Here is a 22,399-nt window from a genome sequence, read left to right on the forward strand (position 1 = left end):
TGCAAAGTAACAGGATACTAGGAATTAAAACAAACAGATGACATTGTAAACCTACTGAAAAGTTTTTGTACTGTGAATAGCAAAAGTCTACTACACAAGTCATGTCATACTTTACAAGACACTACCAACAGAAATGAAACTGAAACCATTGTTCTGCACTTATTTGTAAAAGTACTGACCACACTGGTGAGCCAGAGAGATGAAAGGACTGAGTATGACATAAGAGATTCAGATGCCATGTCAGCTTCAAGAATGGACATGGTGTCCAACAATAATGGAGCTGGAGAAAAAATAACACTGTACCACTGAATCTGTGGCCAGCCAAATTGGAATTGGTATGACTGACATTACTCATCTCTATAGGATTAAACTAGGGGAGGTAGTCAAGTTGTATAGTGTCCCACAATGACTGCTGTGGGATATGCAGAGATGCAGGTTTTCAATATGCAGGGAGAAGGATACCACACACTTGCTCCAAGTGGAGAGGACAATGCTCCCTTCTTATAGAAAGAAGAGCTAGAGATATTTGCCTCTGGAGTAGGAAAGGTTCTAGGCCTTAAGCAGAGACTGGATGAGTTTGTTGGGACAAGGAAAGGTGTGGATTACTTGAAGAAAACCTAATGATTTAACTAAACAAGGTCAGTGGATTATTAAGAGGGGGAAATGGGAAGAGCAAGGATTTACTGGGACATTTATGTGTTTCTCCTATCTATGAAGAGCAAGGGTGCTAAATGGGGAGGGGGTAATGTATGGTTACCCATCCTTACTTTAAGAACTACATTTGACTAGAGTAAGAGAAGTACTCTGATTTATGTGGAGTGGAAGATGATTCTGTAGAAGCATAGTTCTCTATGATACGTACCATTTCCCTCTATGTTGTATTTACGTTGCAGAAGAAACTGAGATCCCTTGAGTTGTGGTATTTATGCCACCACTAGACTTGTAAATTTGTAATAGGTCTACTGAGGCACTATATGCAAGGCAGAGATCACCTCTTGGCAAACTTTATGATATTGAGAAGGGAGACAAGGCTTTGAGATAGTCTGCATAGTTTTTTTATGATTGAGGCCCTTGGTTTTCTTAGTGAGGAAGTGTTGTGAACTTTCCAGCAGTGACAACTGTTTAGACAAGTACATACCAAAAGGATATTATACTCAATGATCAGCCTGAGTGCTGTATGCAGTGCAATGACTGCATCTAGATGACATACTTTTAAATATAAGCTGTGTAATGAAAAAGGATTTCCTTACAATAGTGGATATGTGCTGATCAAAGGAGACTGCATTGTCAGCATAGGTTTCCAGAGCCCTGACTAAGGATCAATTTTCAGGGGTGGTTTTGTCAATGTGATAGTTACAAGAGGAGTCATGTTTTCTGTAGAATACGATTACACATTTCTTTGCAGTCAGTTTTAGTCCATGTTTTTGACACCAGATATGTATTTGGGATGGGCCACCTTGGAAGATTATGGTATCCTCTGGGATATTGATGGAACTTGATGAAAAATATGGCACTTCCCTACTGCCTAACTGACAGTTTTATTTATTTATTCATTATTTTGAGCAAGTATGTAGTCTGGGCCACTAAGACCCCTTTTCAACTATGAGAAAAAAGAACGCTTTGCAAACAAATGTACGGAACAAATAAAGTAGTACAAAGTATTACCATATAGTAGTTAGATGATTGCTATAGAGTGAAAGGAGTTGTAACATTACAGTAAGTATTGTGAATAAATTAGGCAGAAAGGGTAGTAGGATTTAGCAAAAAGAGCTAAAAATTAGAAGTGGCTGAGAGAACAGTCACCATAATTATCTGACAAGAGTCTACAGGACCCAGTCAATGATCTGAGATGGTAGTGGAGAACTAGCTAGTGACAGTAGTGGTGCATTAACTAATGATAAAGGAGATGGAAAGGAGAACCGTGGAGATGGTTGGATTAAAGTGAGTGGAAGGTATATATAATAGCACAATCTACTGCAGCTAGGAAACAATGACAAATGCACCTTCACTGATGCCTAAAATGAGGAGTATATCAAAAGGTTGCTTATGTAATTATGAACTGTATTCCATGTTTTGGGAATATGATTAGATGTTTGTAGGAATTCAATGAATGATCTCTCTCGGGTACCACAGAATTCACTGAACTTCTCTGTTTCCATAGATTTCACTGAATTTCTCTTGAGTACTAAATAATTCATTGAATTTCTCTCAGGTACCAAAGAATTAATTGAATTTCTCTCTCATACCACAGAATTCATCATATTTCTCTCATGTACCATGCAGTATACCACTGTCACCAGAAAGAAAGGCAATCGTATCCCACACCACACAGTTGCTAAGAAGAAAAATAAAGGAAAATAATACTGGAGTTAACATCTATAAACTTCCTTCTGTAACAATAGTGGATTAAGGATGTTCTCCCAAATACCCTCAAAATATTCTCAGCAAATTAATTTCAGATTTTTGTGAAAATGGATGTGCTGAAAGATCATGTTTCCAGTTTCAAATGAAAAGATTTGACGAAGAAAATACCCTTCCTTTTCCCTGTGCTTTGACCTGTCCATTTCATGCAGTCACAACTTCTTCTTCTTTTGGCTTTTTCCCGGTTAGGGGTCGCCACAGCGGATCACCTTGTCCGCACATTGAATGGCAGTGGAGTTTTACGGTGTCGAGTTGCCAGCCCGGCGCCCAACCTTCTACAGAAGGCACACCCACACGCACACCTAGGGCCAATTTAGAGTGTCCAATCCACCTGCAGCATGTCTTTGGGATGTGGGAGGAAACCATTTCATGCAGTCACAACAAATCTCTCAAACTAGTTAAGACTGCATGCCGTATTATGATTTATGACTCAAAACAAATCCACAGAACAGTCCCTTGCTTTTTACTAAATTCAATATCATTTCACTGAAATGATCCACTATTCTTATCCACCAGTGTGCAGTCTTAGACCATTTTACCTTAGCACTCTTTACAAATCTGTAAAGCCCTACCCACACTTATACTATATGCCATCAAAATACAAACATGATCAGCTTAAATCACAGTCTTAGAAGTAACATTATCACAGATAATATAAGGAAGAATTTGCTCAGCCCCAGTACACAACCTGCAAAATCATCTAATAAACATACCATCTATCCCAGTCCTATAAATTCTCCACCCTACTGCATCACTCTTTCTTAAAAAAAATCCTCTTTTCATCATGTTACAGAAGGTGACTAAGTCAGAATCAGAGATAGCCTGCAAAACCTTAAGGGAGAACAAGGTACACCTACATTTAACCTTAAAGGTCTATTCTGAAACCACCAAACAAACAAAATGCCTGCCAAGCTATACATCAGAGATGCTGTAGGCAGGTGTAGGCTAGATACTGGACTATATGTTACTTCAAACATCATTAAAATAAGAGCATTAAGGCTTAAGTCATGATATCAATCAAACTGGAAGCTAATACATGACAAGATCTTACTCTTTAATAATAATTATATTACCTCATTACCTATACATGTATGAATAGCACTAGTAACCCTCATTCGATCCCTTATATCAATCACATTTTCCTCAGTTTCAAGAAATGTATTTATTCCAATCCTGTGACAAATAATTTAATTTTTTTCTGTTTCCAATTGCCTATACTAATGAATGTCTAGAAACACAATTTTAGTAAAATGCTGGACTTGAAGAGCTGCAATTTTATTTTCTCACATCAGTTTTAAACGATAACAAACCTTACACTTCAAAATATCTTATAGGAAAATACAGTTTATATTTAAATAAATGATTATTTTTACAAATATGTAGACAATGCAACTTTTAAAATAGATGTTATACATGATTTTTATACAAAATCATTTCCTAAGATTTTACAATTTTTAATTAATATCAATACGATTTTGCAATTTTTAATTAATATTAATAATAAACCAATCACTAATAAGTCATATTTATCTAGGCTGTAATACACATAATTCTTAGATCTTGTTTTTCACATCCTAATTTGTTTTGGAATTATTCTTTACAATTTAAAAATGAATTTTTTCAGAAGAAAATAAAAAAAATGTTTCTACAATCTGTAGGAAGAACTACATCTGCATTATATTGGAAATGTTTCACATGAAAATGAAATGAAATGAAAATGAAAATTATTTATCAGGCAGTTAAATTTAAAATTTTTTTTCAGAGGGCAGATCTGCATTAGTCACGAACTAACAAGGAAAAGTGTATTCAACCCCCCACCCACCCATCCCTTAAAGTCTTTGAAGAATTAGCCGAAAGGGATATTCGGCGATGTGAATTCAATAGGAATCACAGGCAGGCTGATAATTTCAATGAGAAAGAAAGGAATTTATTAGAATTTCTAAATCAGGAGAAATGTAGAGTTATGAAGCCTGATAAGGGAGGTGGGGTGGTTTTAATGTACACAGTTGATTATGAGATGTATTTACACAATTTATTACAGGATTCAGAACATTACGGGTTGGTATTCCGGAACGAGATTAATATAGCATACGTAAAGATTGGGTATTATTTATTTGATCATTTTTTGCAAGGCAGTATTGATGAGCATTTGTATAATTACTTGCATGTAGAGAAACCCAAAATTCCCATTATTTTTGGAATACCAAAGACCCACAAAGGTATTGACCTGATTAGGTTTAGATCTATAGTGTCAGGGGCAGGGAGTGTCACGGAGCCATTAGCAAAGTAGGCTGATTTCATGGTCAAGAAATTCTTAGCATCTATTCTACATATAAATAAAGACTCCTGGGATTTTTTGAAAGGTATGGATAAAGAGAAATTTGGGAAAGATATTTTGATGGTCACTATTGACATAGTAGAATTGTTTCCAAGTATCCCACACAACACTGGGCTTGACTGGTTTTGTGATGTATTAGTTTCTGAATCCAGACTGGACAGTAATACTATTAATTTAATACTTGAATTTACAGAAACTGTTTTAAATAACAATTTTATTTATTTTAATGTGGAGTTTTATCAACAAAAGAAAGGAGTGGCAATGGGGGCACCTTGTGCCCCTTTGTATGCCAATTGTGTTTTATACTACTGGGAGCAGAAATTTGTATTACGGACTGAATGGTCCAAACACATCACTTATTACACTAAATTCCTTGACGACATATGTTTATTATGGAACGGTTCAAGAGAGAAGTTGGACGAATTTGTGGGATATATCAATAATACTACTGAGTTTTTGGTTTTTACACACAATATTAGTGAACATCAGTTGAATTATTTGGATGTCACTTTGTACAAGGATTACACTAATCATTGTTTTCAATCTAAGCTATTTAGAAAAAGTACATTTTCAAATTCATATCTACATTTTAATAGTGGACATCCGTTTTTTCAAAAAAAGGGTATTGTGAAGGGCCAAATGATCAGGGCCTCTAGGATGACCAGTATGATGGAAATTTTTCTGGATGAGGTTAAGATTATTGGAGCACTGTTTGAAGAAAAAGGGTACCCAAGGAATCTTATTGACAGTATGGCAGCTGAAGTTAATGAAAACAGAAATTCTAAATTTTTTCCCTTGTTAGGGACAGGAAAAACAAACAGTGGTAATGTATTACCAAAGTCTCGAGATTTTAAAGGTACTTTTATACACACTTTTTCAACTACATCTAATGAAGTTGAAGAAATTATCTTGAAACACTGGCCAATATTGACCTTGAATGAGGAGATTAAAGGGTATGTTCCAACTAACCCACAGTTTGTTAGGAAGAGAGACACCAATTTGAATGAATTACTGGAAAGGAGTCCCGTAACAAAATCAATCATAGACAAGTCTAAATTTGGTACATACAAATGTGGGGCAAGCCAACAGTCTAGTTATATGATTAATAAAGGCACAGTTTTTATTCCTTCTAGAAAATATAAATTCAAATCTACTAAATATTTCAACTGTGGGGCTAAAGGGGTTATTTATTTGGAAATTTGTGTGATCTGTAATAGTTTTTACATTGGCAAAATGGAGAGACAGTTAAAGAAAAGAGTGTGCAAACACATGTATGAAGTTTCTAAGGGCAAAGACACTAATGCTTTTTTCAAACATTGCCAGGTTTGTAAAAATATGAATGTGAAATTTTTGGTTTTGGAGCAAGTGGTTCCAGACCTCCGTGGAGGTAGCTGGGAATCAAGATTGGAATACAAGGAGTTGCTTTGGCAACTTAGACTGGATGTGGGTAGGGCTCCAGGTTTGAATGACAATATCAGCATTAGTAGTGTTTTAAAATTAAGGGCTGCCCGTTTATAAAATAACTTTACAGTGAGGACCTGTTGACATTATTAGTTTGGCACGTAATTCATTTTATTTAGGATGATTCTCAGGTCCTAATGTACACTATTATTCTTTACATATGCCCGTAGACCTTAGTTTAGACACAATAGTTGGCACATTGCAATTTAACTGTATATATACTAAGTTTTTACATTATATAGTTATGAAAAGGAAGGGTTTTTTTATGGTGTATTTACATAAACAATTGTGTGATTGATTTTACAAATTTTGGGGGCTTTTATTGGGGGAAAGTTTGGGTCATGTGACCACTTATTGCTATTTATAGCTAGCAATGAATGCATTTATTGTTCTGATGAAGCTCAGTATTGACTGAGTGAAAGTGCTTAACGTACTGTTTTCTGTTGTGGAATAAACTTGTGTACTGGTGAATCTTTGGACTGGTTGCTGTGCATTCGAAATATTTTGTTGGAATCTGCAGTCCTGCTTGCTGTTGGTTTGAATTTATTTGGTTTGTGTTTGTTTGAGACTTTTCCTGGCCCAGCAACATAGATAGCCTGGTACCACATCTGCTTAGAGGAAAAATAAAGTACTGAACTAACAACACACAATGGAATAGCTTCAAGCACTGCACTGTTAACATACCATGGAATAGCCTTAAGCACTGTAGTGGTAGCCAGTGGAACAGCTTAAAGTACTGTAGTGGTAGCAGCCTCAAGAGCTGTGATGCACTGGAAACATACATTGTACTGGTAAACACACTGTGGTGGAATAGCCTAAAAATGTAATAATTCCCTAGAGACTTTGAAGAAGTCCTTAAAAGAACACCTCTATAAAGATATCAATTGCTCTTGCTTCTGAGATGCTGACTAATGGTACCTACCTCATTTACATAGTTTTTAAAAGTCTTTCACAGCTCTTTGGTGAAATACATTGCTATAAATATGCGTACTTATGGAACTGTATATACTAGCATCCATGTACATAGTGTACACATAAAGCATGCCTTACGAAATACTATATAACTATATCACCAAACGGTCACCTCTTCTCCATTTATTAGCATGCATTGTATGCATATATGCTTCTGTTTTGCATTCTGTACATGCATTTTTCTGCTGAATTTTATACCAAAGTCATGACTGAAAAAAATCCAACTGAGCAGTTTACCTGGTAAACACATTGAAAAATAAATGCAATTAAAATATATATAACAATAAATAAACACTGCACTAGTAACACACAGGGGAACTGTCTCAAGTACTGTGTTGTACTGGCAACAACCAGTGGTGGAAAAGTCTCATACATTGCACTGGTAACGTATTGGAATAGCCTCAAGCACTAAACTGGTAACATATTGTGGAACAGCCTCAAGCAATACACTGGGTAACAGACTGTGGAAAAGCCTCAAGCATTGCATGAGTAACAGACTGTGGGACAGCCTCAAGCACTGCACTGGGAACAAATTTTGGTGGAATAACCTCAAATAATGCACCTGTAACACACACTGGAATAGTCTCAATGACTGTGTTGCGTGTAACAAGTAATGTTGGAAAAACCTCAAGCACTGCACAAGTAACACATGGTGGAATAGTCTCAATTACTCTGTTGCACTGGTAGCAAGCAGTTGTGAAAACCCCTCAAGCATTGCACTGATAACACACTGTGGTGGAATAGCCTCAAACACTGCACTGGTAACACACAGTGGAATAGTCTCAATTAGCACTGCACTGGTAACATACTGGAACCGCCTGAAACATTGCACTGGTCACACATGCTGGATTAGCTTTAAGCACAGCAATGCACTGGCAACAAGCCATGGTGGAATAACCACAAACATTGCACTGGTGATAACAGTGGAATTGTCTTTTAACCATGAGTTAAGTACAAAACTAAGAGGTTGAGTCTCTTCAAATGAGGCCCTAGTAATAATTAATTGTTTTCGCAAACTCACTGCATGTTCTTTGCTTCTTGGTGACAATAGAGTGAATAGATTTACATGCATAACAGTAACACTTTGCTTCATTTTTTAATCTTATCTTTGTCATCCAGGGAAGCTGCAGACATAGCTTATGTGAATCTACAGCAAAAAGTGGGATTTTGCTGTAGAATGCATCAGCAGGAATAGCTGTTAATGGCAGATGTATCAGCCCAGAATTAGGACCACTGGTTCAGTGGTCAAGCCTATACATAAATCCTTTCTCTAAACCGCTTATCCTGCTGAGGGCTTTGGTGGTAGCAACTAGACAAGGATGACCACACACCCCTTTCTCCAGTACCCAGCTCCAGCTTCTCTTGGGGATGGCAAAGTGCTCCCAGGCCAGCTGAGAAATGCATCTCCAACATGTCCTGGGCCTGCACCTTATGAGCTATGCCTGGTACACCTCAGGGAGCATCCTCACTAAGTTCCCAAACCAGCTCAACTATCTCCAGCTAGTTCTGAGGAACAGTGGTTCTACTCGTGGATCCTTCGCAATGACTAAGCCCTTTACACTGTCAAGGAACATGAACCCAGCAACAATACAATAGAACCTCATTTCTACTGCTTTACCTATGGATTCACCCTTTTAGTCATTACTCAAAGTTCATGACCATAGGTGAAGATGTGGACATAGACTGAGTAGTAAACTTAGAGCTTAGTCCTGCTCCTGCTATGTCATCACAGTCTGTTTTCATTTGTGATTAAGACCATGAGATATTTTAACACCTGATGTACCTGCTCACCAAAAGGAATGCATTCGCTTGCAAGACAGAACCAAGATCTCATGGTTAGCAGTGATGATTCTCATCTCAACTGCTTCACACTCACTGATGAATCTCTTCAGTGCATGTTAACCACAGTCATTTGAGACTCAGTAAACATCTCCATCTGCAAACAATTGCAATGTAAAATGCATTTTCCCAAACTGGATTCTCTGCGAACCTTGGCTATGCTTTGAGATCCTGTCCATGAAAATCACAAATGGAAGAGGAGGAAAAGGCTTAGTCTTGTTGAAATCATATGTCCTGCTTGAATGTATTTGGCTTAATACTGAAAATGCATATACAACTCAGACTCTGTAAAAACAGGAATTGAATGGCTAACAGCAGCATCACAGAACCCACAATATTATAGCATCTCCTATAAGATATCTAGTCTAGGGTGCTTCATCACACACCTTCTCCAGATCCACAAATACATGAATAAACCAGATTAGTAAACTTCCTTGATTCTTTTAATACCCATACAAGGGCAAAGAGCTGATAGAGGACATAATCTGCATTGTCCATTTTGAATCAAGAGTATACATCAATTATTTCTGAGGGAAGTTAATAACTGGCATATTTTGATAGTTGGCATAATCACAAGATGCATTGTGTAATGAATATGTCACTTTTTTCTGTTATGGATATTTAGTATCACTGTTAAGTTCCCTAATCTAGTATTCATTTTCCCAGTGATGCATTCCAAACATATGCTTTCAAACAAGTTAGACATTGTCTCATAAATCAGACTTGAGTTAGATCTACATATTCTGTATGTTCATAGGTAGGTACTAGGCTATTGGCCCTAGGGCCTATATAAGCCTTGCCAAAAATGTACCCTGGCTTTCGCCACCCAAGAAAATTATTTTCCTGTGCCCCTGTCGAGCAGAGCCACAAAAGTGATCCCCGGGGTGAATTTCCCATCTCCCATCCAATCATCAAAATTTTTCTTGAAGAGTGCTAATGAGGAGTGCTGTTTGACATAGGTAGTCTGTTCCAGAGTATGGGAAATCTCTGGGACAGGAATCTATCCCTCCAGCATATTCTGTATATTGTGGTGACAAGGTTTAGGTCCCTAGAGCCTGTAGCTTGGAGGGATTGGGATTTTTTAAGTGGAGCATGTCGAACAGCTCTTGGTTTGACATAGCTTTGTATGTTAGGCAAAGATCGCCTCTGAGCAGGCAATATGCGACCAAGTAAAGTTGGAGTTTTTTGAGACAGTCTGCGTAGGACATCTGTTTGAGGCCAGTAATCCTCTTTGTGAGGTATTTCTGTTGTCTTGCCAGTTGTTGTAGATGTCTTGTGAGGTACATACCAAAAGGGGCGTTGTACTCTATAATGGGTCTAATGAGTCATGAGTAGAGGGGAACAATGACCTCTTTTTTTTCTGGATGAGAAACCTTTGTGATGAGGTGAGCCATGTAGAAGGATTTCTTGACCACTGTGGCGATGTGATTATCAAAGGAGAGACTGCTGTCCACCTGTGTCTCAAGGTCTCATCACATTTTCGGCATTAAGTAGACTACCAGCTATGTGGTAGTTCATGGGTACAGAGTTTTTACCAAAGGGGATGACAATGCACTTTTTGGCAATGAGCTTCAGGCCATGGCTTTTACACCAGGCATCTGTCTCAGTGAGGCCCTTTTGTAGTATGTTCACATCTTTAGGAGTTTGGATTATGGCTCCTAGTTTGCAGTCATCAGAAACTTTGTTAGCCTGTACTTCATTGAAGTAAATACCAAACAGGAGAGGACCCAGGACTGAACCCTGTGGTATTCCACTTGTCACTGGTCTGAAGTCGGATTTGGAGTCTGCTACTTTCACAGTGTGGGTTCTGTCTGTGAGCCAGTTGGCAACCTATCTTGTGACATAAGGATTTATACCTAGTTTAGTGAGCTTATCTATAATTCCAGAGTGGGGGATGGTGTCGAAAGCCTTGGCAAGATCTAGATAAGCTGTGTGAACCACCTAACCCTCATCTATGGCTTTGGGGACTGCTTCAAAGAAGTCAATCTGGTTTAGGAGACATGATCTGCCTTTTACAAATCCGAACTAGGTAGGGTCCAGAGTTTGGAGATTATCAATGTCTTTGTTTATAAGCTCCATGATGATACATTCCATGGCTTTGCAGACCAGGCTCGTCAGGCTAATGGAGTGGTAGTTCCAGGGGTCCATTGTGGCTCCCCCTTTGTGGAGTGGGATAACCGTCGCGGTGCGCCATTCAGTGGGCACAAAGCCTGAGGTAAAGCTATGACTGAACATGGTACTTAGGTAGGGTGCCAGTTCATTCTGTAGTTCGTGTAGAACGCAGCCTGGGATATTGTCAGGTCCCATGGATGCTGTGTTCTTGGTTTTGGAGAGTGTGTTTTTTACCTGTGCAGCCGTGGTTAGAGGAACTTTGCATTCTTCCAGTACAGAGATTGGCCCTCTAGGGGGTGAGAGGGGGGGTAAAGTTAGCATTGAACCTATCTTCCAGGATGTTGGTAATATTAGTTGGTTCTGTACATTTAAGTGCTGTAACTCAGAGCAGATCTGAGTGTTGTCATTGAGATTCTTGACATAGCTATAGAATGCTTTGTGGTTGTCTTTAGAATCAGTGGCAATTTTATTTTCGTAACTAGCTTTGGAGGATTTTATGAGGGATCTCAGTTTCTTACTGAGGTTGACCAGGGAGTTTCTCCAGTCATGGGATTTTACTCTTTTTTGCAACAGTTTCTTTCTTCTGTTGTAGAGTTTGTTTATGGCAGAGGACCACCATATTGGCTTCCTTTTTTTGGAGGATAGCATTTTGGTTCTATTAGGGATAGCATGATCCATGCACTCATGTAAGTGCTTATAAAGTGCATTTGTGTAGGATAAGCATCCTATAAGTAAAAAATAATGTTTTTGAAGCCTTTCCAAATAGTTTAAATTTCCCAGCCCATGAAAGTGATAGCAAGTGGTCATCTCTTACCCAGTTCCATTTTTTGCAAATCATTTCCAACTCTAATATAACAAAACAAAACTCAGTGTATGCTCATGTTCCTCTACAGAGTTCTCAGAGAGCAGTAGGGGATTTTGCTTCATTTCTTATTTTCTATATATTTTTATGACATCATGGTCTATTGCTGTGAGGTAATTCTAATACCACAAGGTCTTTGTGGTTTAAGTGTCATTAGTGAAAAGTCACAGCTGCTTTCAAGTTGGTGAAATAGATTATTGCCTGTTTTTACGTTTAAAGCATCATTATCAAATGGAGCTGGGCTAATTATGCATGTCAAATCTTTAAACAAAGTAGCTATCATTTTTTATATTAGAATCAATGACAAGGGCCCTGAATCATGGTAAATTTTAATAGGGGTAATGCACATTTAGAAAGCTGAGGGGGTTGCCCTGCCTTCTATGTCTTTCCACATACTTTGTTGTCTAAATCTCATCACCAGCTGTCTACACGTGTCTGTGTCCATCCACTGTTGTCCCTGCCTTTTTGTGAGTATGCACCACCCCTGTCTGTCTGCATTCTATGTTTATTTGTCTGACCCTTCTACCTTCCCTTCTCGCTGTCTTCAACTACCATTCCTCACTACCTTCCCTACATACTTTTATTATTATATGTTACAAATGTCTTTTCCCCCCACAAAAAGTCCTTCTTCACCACCTCTCATACATTTATTGCTACCCTTTTCTTCTCCTTCTGTTTGCTCTTCTCCTTTGTCCTCATTTGTATGACGAATTGGGTGGCACTTCATTATGCTGACCTTCAATGGGCTGTCTGAAGGGTCACGTCATCCCTCATAGGAGTACATATCAACTCTGCTGCATTAGCCTGTCTTGGTGGTGACATCAGTCACAGGCTCTTGTGTGGTGCTACTTACCTACTGGACCTGTCTAGCACTGCTCTTTCTCATAACACACTGACTCCATTTTACTATGGAGCCCTTTCCTCGGTATGCTGACCCTTTGCCAGCCCTCCTATATATCTGAGTAGCTGTCGGAAGCACTGTGTTACAGAGAATACACTTCATTTAGCGCTGTGTTGTGCAGCACTAGTCTGTAAATCCCAGCCATAGTTTGACTGCAAGGCACACGTTTGTATACTGTGTGATCCCTTAACATATTTGTATTTTCAAGTCACACCAGACAATCTCTATCTCTGAGTGTAGTGTGTCACGGTCTTCTAAGTAATTTTCTTTCTCCTTTTTTATTAGACAGCATGTAGTTTGGCAGTAGACCATATTCACATTGAAGTGCTTTAGTGCAGATCAACTTTTCCTGTTGTGGATTCAGACTGATATATGAAAGCTCTCTGTTACATACTTGTAAGCTTGCATACACAAACGGGCTTTGTAATGTAGCCATGAGGGTATTTTTAATACTTTCCCAATAATGCAAATTCTCAGAAAAATAAAGGAAGACAGCTGGATTAAAAGAGCTTTAATAAGCAGAAGATAATCATAATGTTATTGTCATGTAGTCGTATAATGTTTCACGCTAGTCAAAGAATGCAAATGCATGAGCTGCTCTTAATTACAATGAAATACTTTTCAGGTCCACAGTAATTAGAAACATACCAATTTGCTGCACAGAATAGCCCAGCAATGGTTTAAATCTACAGCAGTTTGACAGATGTATTTCCAAGCAATGTCTGCTTTACTTTAGTTGTTAGGTCAAGATGGTAAACAAGACAGTGAAACAATGCCTTCCACAAGGAATAAAACTGGAGTAGTTTGTAACCAATATTAAGAATTCTAAGACATAAAACCAATTGCACTATTAGTAGATTGCTTATTTGGATGTGCTTCTTTTCAGTGATGACAGTCTCATGGCAGCAAAGCCCACTGATGATGATGCAGTTCTTCTTCACAGACTGGCCTTAGTTCATCTGTACACATTTTGTCACCAGCCTCTGGTGGGCTTCCATACATCAACGACCTTTCCATCAGAGTGAACATAATATGCAGAATGCATAGCTGCTGTAGCACATGCCTGCAAAAACACAAACAGAAACTGTTATTCTAACATAGGTTTTACTACTATTTATAACACATACTTTTCTTTCAAAGCCTATACTAATATTGGGGAGCCTCAAGTCAGTATTGCTGTTCCACTATTTACCATCTTTACTGACATGTACCTCCACAAATTTCTACAATATGCTGATGACTCTGCTATAATATGCAGTGTCTCTAACTTAGATTTTTTTCCCAATATGCATTTGGGTCAGGATAATGGTTAAGATGTTTACCTCACAAACACAAGGTACAAACTTTGATTGTCACCTTTGAGGAAAATTGGCTAATGTCCCACAATGACAGTCAGCCTAGTACTTACCTATGAACTAAACCACCTTACCCCTCATATTCAACAAATTCCACAGTACTAGAATTGGGTACCTAAATCTTCATCAACAGATAAATAAAATGTGGTAGAGGGACATGTTTATAACCCAACAACCCCTCCCTCGAACCTCAGGAATAAACCTCTCCTACATGTGAAGCAGTGTGACTCTCTATCTTCCTTTAAACATAAACCAGACAACTGAATTTATATCCACGCATTTACTATACCATTGACAGGTATGTCTCTCCTGGAGAAAGGAAGGTAAGGCCTGAGGGAGGATACTGATAAGTTGTTAATGGTCAGAAAACCGAGTGGCTTGGAATATCTATGAATCTAAAACAGTCAAATTGCTATAATGACTTTAGGACTCTCTGTTGATAATCAGTGAAAACAAAACCAAGTTCATAGCCTTTGGCCACTTCCCCTTCTATCCATATAAACAATACTATTACTAAGACAGCTGGTCACTGCAGACATCTAGGTGTAAACATAGATAAAGTACATTTCTGAGCAAGTTAAGTTCTGTGCAAGACATCCACAAAATGCATGCTGTCCTATATCGAATAAAATAACGCTTGACCTGACTTCTTCCTCAGAAAAGACACTTGCCAGTTCACTATTCACATCAAAATTATTCTATGGATTGACAGCCACAAGCAACCTCAACAAAACCACATTCTGTCAGTTAGACACTACATGCTACAAAACAGCATACTTTGAAGCTTGACCACTGCATAACATAATCGATATACACGTGCTGTACTAAACAAGCTTGGATGGATGTCTTCTACTCAAACATAACTTCTACCTCCCATTAATCCACAGAATTTTATACAACTGTAAATGATTCCTACTCTGTTCTCTCCTAAGAAATTATAACACTGAGTGGTTCTTAGTAAGCAGAAGAAAAGGTTTTACTCACTGGACATATTTTTATAGCTTTGCAGTTTGACAACCCTTTTCAAATGGCAGCATTTGATAGTTATTTTATGAGTGGTCAAAAGAATTGTCAGACTATGACACTTGACAGGTATTAGCTGTCATAGTGCGTCAGTTAGATGCTAGTAGAAAGGAGCTTTACAGTAGTGTGACAGTCTCATTTCCCCTGCTTCACAGTAACTGCACTCAGCAGTGTACACTGTGCATGTCCACAAATGCTCACGCCTAAATGCATATGCTACCACTAAACAATAGGACAGTTGTGTGGCAGGTGCCACACACATTCAGAAATGGGAAATGTTTGGCAGAGTGATTGGAGTATGGTAGGAATTACTACAAAGCAATATGAATCTTTTTGTGCTGTTTGCATATGTGTGTGTGTGTGTATGCACACGCACACGCACACACACATATAGTTTTAACAAACTGGTAGGGCTTGCCACTGGTATGACTGAAGTCTGAAGAGAGAAAATGACAGTTAATTTGATTATCCTCCTCCTTCTAAGAGCAAACCACAACATGTCAGATATGTAACAAATTGTAACAAAATTACTAATGATACACTAAAACAGATTTCAGAAAAATTTACAAAAGCAAGCACAAGACCTATGACCCTGAGAATTTCAAAAAACACTTCCTCAGTTTAAAAGGTTTCCAGTGAGCACACAAAAGCTGCGGCATACGCACAATAGATCAGCTCAAACAATAATGACAACTATAATTAATTAGAAATGGAGAACATAGCCAGTATATATTTTTCTCAATTTAAATCAGAATCATAAATACATTTATCTTATTAAAAAATTATGCCATTGTTTTAAATTCTGAACAGAAATCTTCATCAAGGGATGTAATGGTGGCTTTTTATTAAATGTATCAGTTTCCTATATGTGACAAAACAGGTGATCACCTGATATCACTTCATCGTAAGTACGCTTAGGGTCTATATTATAACCTCAAAGCATCAGCTCTACAAACACCTAAATGTTGACCCATAAACAGCGAAAGCTGAAGAACACAAACAGGCACTTCTGCAAATTTTTTCACATGGGAAAAATTTGCTTGGCCGGCGAACAAAGTTTCAAACCCTACTAAAGTGGGGTGCTTCGGCCCCACACCACAACTAAATATACCAACTCTGAGATCACTCTACATTGGAGAAAAGGGAAATTCCCGATAACGGCCAAGTGAAATTTTTCCCTGTGAAAAAATTTGCAGAAGTAGCCATTCGTGGTTTTCAGCTTTCACTGTTTACAGGTCGACCATTAGGTGTTCAGAGAGCTGACACTTCGAGGTTCTAATATAGACTCGCTTAATCATGAGTCAGATTGAAAACCATTTTGTATTGTTTTTATTTTGTTTTCTGATTTCATTTTACTGTTTATTTTTTTTATTTAATGTTATTTTATGTCTTTGAATTTCTTAATTATTTATACTTGAATAAACTTGAAGTGCAATGCATCCTACATATGTTCCAAGTAATTTAGAAAATCATTATGGGCATTTTTTGACATTCATTGTGCTAAGTACACATATCTATCTATCTATCTATCTACGTATCTATCTATCCATCTATCATAGAGGAAGATAAATCATGTGTAAGAGTAAAAGTGCAAAGATTTAGGAGGCAATTTTAGTTCAATAACCTTAAAATTAAACAAACGTGCCTCCTTGCTTCTGCTTCATAAAGACTGACAGATAACCAGAAACAAGGAGCACAAAACTGCAGCTGCTATACAACTCCCATGCAGTTATCAATAAGACAAAAATGTAAAAGTATATATTTTTTTATTTTGTATTTTTTTCTTGCCCTTCCACCACAGTTGAACCTCAGTCCTTTCCCAGTTGAATTTCCCACATTCAGGTAAAGGGGCTTCATTTAGTGACTGTAGAGGAAATTCTTCTGTATGCAGGGGGAGGAACAAGAGCCTGTAAATTGGGATACAACTGCTCTAATAGAGATAGCAGGTGCAGCACAACAGCTTAAGCACATTACACCATGTTCAAGCGTGTGTTCCCAAGATGGCAGCCTGCACAGAAACTACAGAAGCCAAACCTTCTAGTCTCCATAAGTGCGTGTTCTGGCTGGACAAAAAAAACTACTCAATTTTGGATTTACAGCAGAAAATGTAGCAGTTTTATCATTCTGTTTCCAGACCAGCACATTTGGAAACTAATATAGTTCATAAATTAAAAGTTATTATGATAATTTTACTTCAGCTATACACTAACAGATAATGCCAAACCTGCATTAACATACAGATAAAACTACCAAAGCTATGTGCATCTTTAACAACCATGAATAATTACTATGAGCTTTAAAACATGAGGAAAATTATCTTTTCATGGAAATATCAAAACCTAAGTATGCATCCTTAGACTGAGTTGTAGTATTACATTTAAATGACTGCACTAATTTGGCTTGCCCTTCTACAGGCCAGCTGTGGTGCAGGATGTGGAACAGCAGTGGCTGAATGGATTTGCTCCAACAGCTGTGCCTGGTCCTGCGTCACAAGTCATAACCAGGTCTGTCTCCCAGCAAGAAGATAAAGATCAGCTCCTACTGGAGAGTTCACTGGTGGCCTCTGTGGTCATCTCTTGGGTGGGCACAGGGTTCTCTTCTGAGAGTGGCCCAGAGGGGTCCCCTTGTTCACCTAGCTCCAGATGCATTGCCAGTTGGACTCCTGCACTGAGAACATAGATCACCTCCTGATGTGACTGATATTGTCATGTGACAAGTCCACTCCCAAATGTTTGGGCCACTAACAGCACAGCCTACCATGAAGTCAATCATGGGTGCGACAGATGCCAGGATGGGTTCTCCTCTGGGCCAGTTAGACATATCCAGTGTATCCCACCCTATCCTCCATTTTGGTGCTCCCCTCCTTTATGTGTCACTCTCCATAATCTCTCTGTTGTCCAAGACTCCTTATCACCAGCTGCCCTTCCTGTATCCCTCCATTACTGTGTCCACCTTTTGTGTACATGCCTTTACATTTTATGGTTGACTCTCTACTCTCTTTTCCTTTCCTCACAGGCTCCTATTACCTTACCCTTCTACCCTTCTACTTCTAAGATATAAAATGGGCACCTGACCAAAAAACAAATGCCTCTCACACATATCTCCTTAAAATTACCCTTCGGTGTGTTCCTCTACTTCTTATTCCTCTTTTTTTTTCTTTCTGCCTTCATTGTCTCACCTTTTCTGCCCCACTTATAAACTGAGTTGTCCTTCCACTGTCCTTGTCCTCTGTGACCAGCCTACAATGTCCAACTTACCAGTATGAGGTACTTCTTTGCACATGTGCACATACATAGCCTTTGACATGCCACCTTAGTGCTCTTATCACATTGGTTATGTGGCTTCTTTTTGTGCAGATATATGGAATCTGTTCAGTAGTACGACTGCTGCCAGTAAAATGGCTGCCTTAATATATTATGGAGCCCTTTCCTCAGAATGCCCTTGCTATGCTGGTCCTAATACATCCTTAAGCAGCATCAGGCCACATCTCACTATGGCATCTTTAACATTTAGAGCTGCTCTGCATTACTGCAAATGTTTCTAAATATGCACCCCACACACACACACTGTCTCATACAACTGCTAATACCGCTGTCCCCCCGCCCAAAAAAAAAAAAAAAAAAAGAATTAAGTGAAAATGTGAAACTGGCAGGATTCTGTGGTTTACAGCTTGACACTCATCTACTTAGCCGCTGCATGAAATTCTTTAAAAATCCCTCCTTTTTTTCATGAGGGCATCAAAAGATTTCAAGCCATGGTTGAATTTGAAGTAGATTTTTTGTTAAGAAATTTTGATAAAAAAACAAGTAGATTATAATTTATCTAAGAAAGAATGGTTGGAATTAGTTAATTTTTCCAAACAGAAAGATTTGGTTATAAAGCCCTCTGATAAGGGGAATAAAATAATCATTATGCATTATACGCAGTATTTAAATATGTGTTTAGATTTGTTAAAGGATGAAACCGTTTATTGTATAGTTAATAGTGATGATGTTGAACGAGCCAAGGACAGGTACATATCTTTGATACAGAAAGGTTTAAGATTGGGATACTGGTCTGAAACTGATGTTAAGAACAAGCTGATTATTTTGGATACTGGTTCAGCTTATTTTTATTGTCTACCTAAAATTCATAAAAATGCTAACAATCCACCAGGTAGACCTATAGTTTCAGCCAGTAGATATTTTTTGCATAATTTGGGAGTCATATTACATCAGGTATTATTGAAGGAAGCACAATTGCTTCCTTCATATATACGAGACTCCTTTGATTTTTTAAATAAAATAAAAGATGTTATGTGGAAAGATAATATGTATTGGATTACATTAGACGTGAAGAGTCTTTAGACTAATATTAAACATGTGTTTGGTATGGAAGCAATATACAAATGAATGGGGGATCATCCTCTTACACATTATGTAATGGATTTAGTGAGATTTTGTTTAGAAAATAATTATTTTTATTTTGATAATCAGATTTTTTATCAAATACAAGGTACGGCAATGGGTGCTCCACTTGCACCCATGTATGCTAATATTTTTATGGGAATGGTTGAACAAGAATGCATTTATACTAATTCATTTGTTAAAAAATATGTGAAATTTTATTATAGATACATTGATGATTTGATTTTTTTTATGTGAAGGTGGTATGGATTTGGCATTACATTTTGTAAATGAAATTCAACATAATAGGTTTGATATATCTTTTGATGGATTACAATATGGACAATCAGTTTCCTATTTAGATATTAATTTGCAAGGTAATATTGGAAAACATGTTAGTACAAGTATCTATAGGAAATTTGGTTTGCCACATGATTTTTTGAGGGGTACCAGTTATCACCCTAAACACACCATTGAAGCCCTACCTTATGGTGAATTTTTGAGAATCTCCCATTTATGCAACGATAATGATATATTTTTGAAGGAAATATAGCGCACTAGAACTATGTTTATAAATAGACAATATGATGCTAAGTTAATTGATTTGGATATCCAGAAGGTATTTAATATGAGATATAATACCAAACCTTTACAAAATAATAGAGGCAATATTTATAGTGGTAATAGCGTAAAGAGAGACAATTTTTTTCTAGTTTCTGCTTATAATGTTTGTAGTAATAGTATTAAAAAATGTATATTACATTTTTGAGGATTTTTAAAGAATTTCAGTGAACTTAATAATCTAATGGAAAAAAGTTAATTTTTTCTTACAAAAGGGGTAAAAATATTAAAGATATGGTTGTACATACTAGATTTGTTAGACCAGTGTTGAAATTATATTATCATATTACTAGTATAGGTACCTCACCATGAGGTAAATGTAGTGGTTGTTCATATATAATTAACTTTTTTCCATGTATTAATAATATTAGTTTTAAACCTAATGGGACATATAATTGTAAGATAGATAGGGTTATTTATGCCATAAAATGTGGATGAGACAAGTTTTATATTGGGCAAACTAAGAGAATGTTTAAGATTAGATTACTTGAACATTTAAGAGATATTAGGATAAATAAGTTAGAGTGCCCTTTAGCCCAACATTTCTATGAGTATCATGGTGGCCAATGTGATAGTTTAAAAGCCACTATTTTGCAACAAGTGGCTTTAAATGAACTTGATGTAAATAGGATTAAGAAATTACTTTTAAAAAAAGAAACTATTCTTATTTTGAAATATAATACTTTGATACCTAAAGGTCTTAATACAGACTGTTGTTGGAGAAGTGTGATTTGATATTTTATGGTGTGTAGTGTTTTTTTAATTTGAATAACTGGTTGATTTGATTGTTTAATTAATTAATTATGTTTGTAGCTGTTATTATTTAAACTGCTTTTATGAATGGTTTGTTACTCCTTGAAGGTTTACTGTGGCTGAGGCGCTAGAGAAATAAATACTTCACTTTGGTTGTTTTCGTTTTTGTGGTGTAGCAATTTTTTCCTGCTGTTGTTCATAAATATTCCTCCTTTCTCTGCCTGCTTCACTACAATTTCATACATAATGTTTTCTAAATTATGATGCTGCAATCACTTTTTTTGGACAAATGTTACTTTTCTTGTTATTTATATATTAAAAATTGTTTTGTTTTTTACATTTTATTCCACACCAAATTCTCATACAGATTAATATGTGTACTCTTAAAAAGAAGCAAGAAATTACTTTTTACTAACAATCTGTGATAATTTAATAATCCACATCCATTTTTTTCTGAATTCACATTTTCGTTTTCACTCTCATTTGTGCTCATCTACATGAAAATCATATCCATATAACTACAGATCCTATAGCGTGCCATAGACATTTTCATTAACTGAATAGAACATTTTGAAGTTTCATTTAGGCTTTGTTTTTGTGCAGAGGAAAATGTTTTCACATGTACTTTAATTAGCTGAATAAGTTGGAATAAACTTGAATCCTTTTGCAAGGACTTACAACATGCGTAAACACTGACTCTTTCTCAATCTGGTCTGGTAATTATGTTTCACACTGGGCACTGATCTGTTGGTACTTTGAAAACAGGAGCTGCAGAGTCACTTCTCAACAGAGGTGAATTGAATGGTTGTGCTCCATCAGTTACCTCTGTTCGTTCAAAGGAAACACTTTGCTGATACTGTTGGTCATGTCCTGTTCCATGAATGAAACAGAAGAGGTCCTCTGTCACTTCCTGAGACCTCCTCACCCAAAATGATAATGCCCTGGTAGAACTCCTGCCTTGCTGTTTGTATCACTGCCATGCAGAGATTAAATACTTCCAATAATCAGCCATATCCAGCCATAGTTTATATTTTTTTTCTTTTCTTATGACTTCATTCTCATATTTATCCAATCTAACATACAATTATTTCCTTTTAGACTTATACAAATTTGGTGTGTAAAATTACATCCCTGCCTAGCGTTTGCTGAGATTCAGACATTTTAGACATCAGGGATGCATGTTTTACACTTACATTTTTTCCACAGGTATCTCTCTCCAACTTCAGATGCACTTTAGTGCTGCCTGTTCCCATTCATTTTATAGGTCAATCTTCTCCTGCAAACTGCTATAAGCAGGGAACCTATCTATTCCAAGTTCCAAGGCATTAACTATACACAGACATTTCTCCATTAGTC

The 22,399-nt window shown here is 37.2% G+C and overlaps 1 protein-coding gene across 2 annotated transcripts in view; it reads right to left on the reverse strand.

Moving 5' to 3' along the window:
- Nucleotides 1–13,402: 13,402 nt before the first annotated feature.
- The window catches only part of LOC122797179 (D-threo-3-hydroxyaspartate dehydratase-like), a 1,365,126-nt gene continuing 1,356,129 nt past the window's right edge, over nucleotides 13,403–22,399 (reverse strand). The window contains exon 8 of one of the 2 annotated variants that reach the window (XM_044065998.1): nucleotides 13,403–13,969. In XM_044065998.1, coding sequence (XP_043921933.1) covers nucleotides 13,880–13,969 — 90 coding nt within the window. In that variant the 3' untranslated portion in view covers nucleotides 13,403–13,879. The remainder of the gene's footprint in view (nucleotides 13,970–22,399) is intronic. The other variant, XM_044066000.1, reaches the window with a different exon arrangement.

Source organism: Protopterus annectens, chromosome 3.part0, assembly GCF_019279795.1.
Source record: "Protopterus annectens isolate FY-2018-M chromosome 3.part0, PAN1.0, whole genome shotgun sequence".
NCBI lineage: Eukaryota > Metazoa > Chordata > Ceratodontiformes > Protopteridae > Protopterus > Protopterus annectens.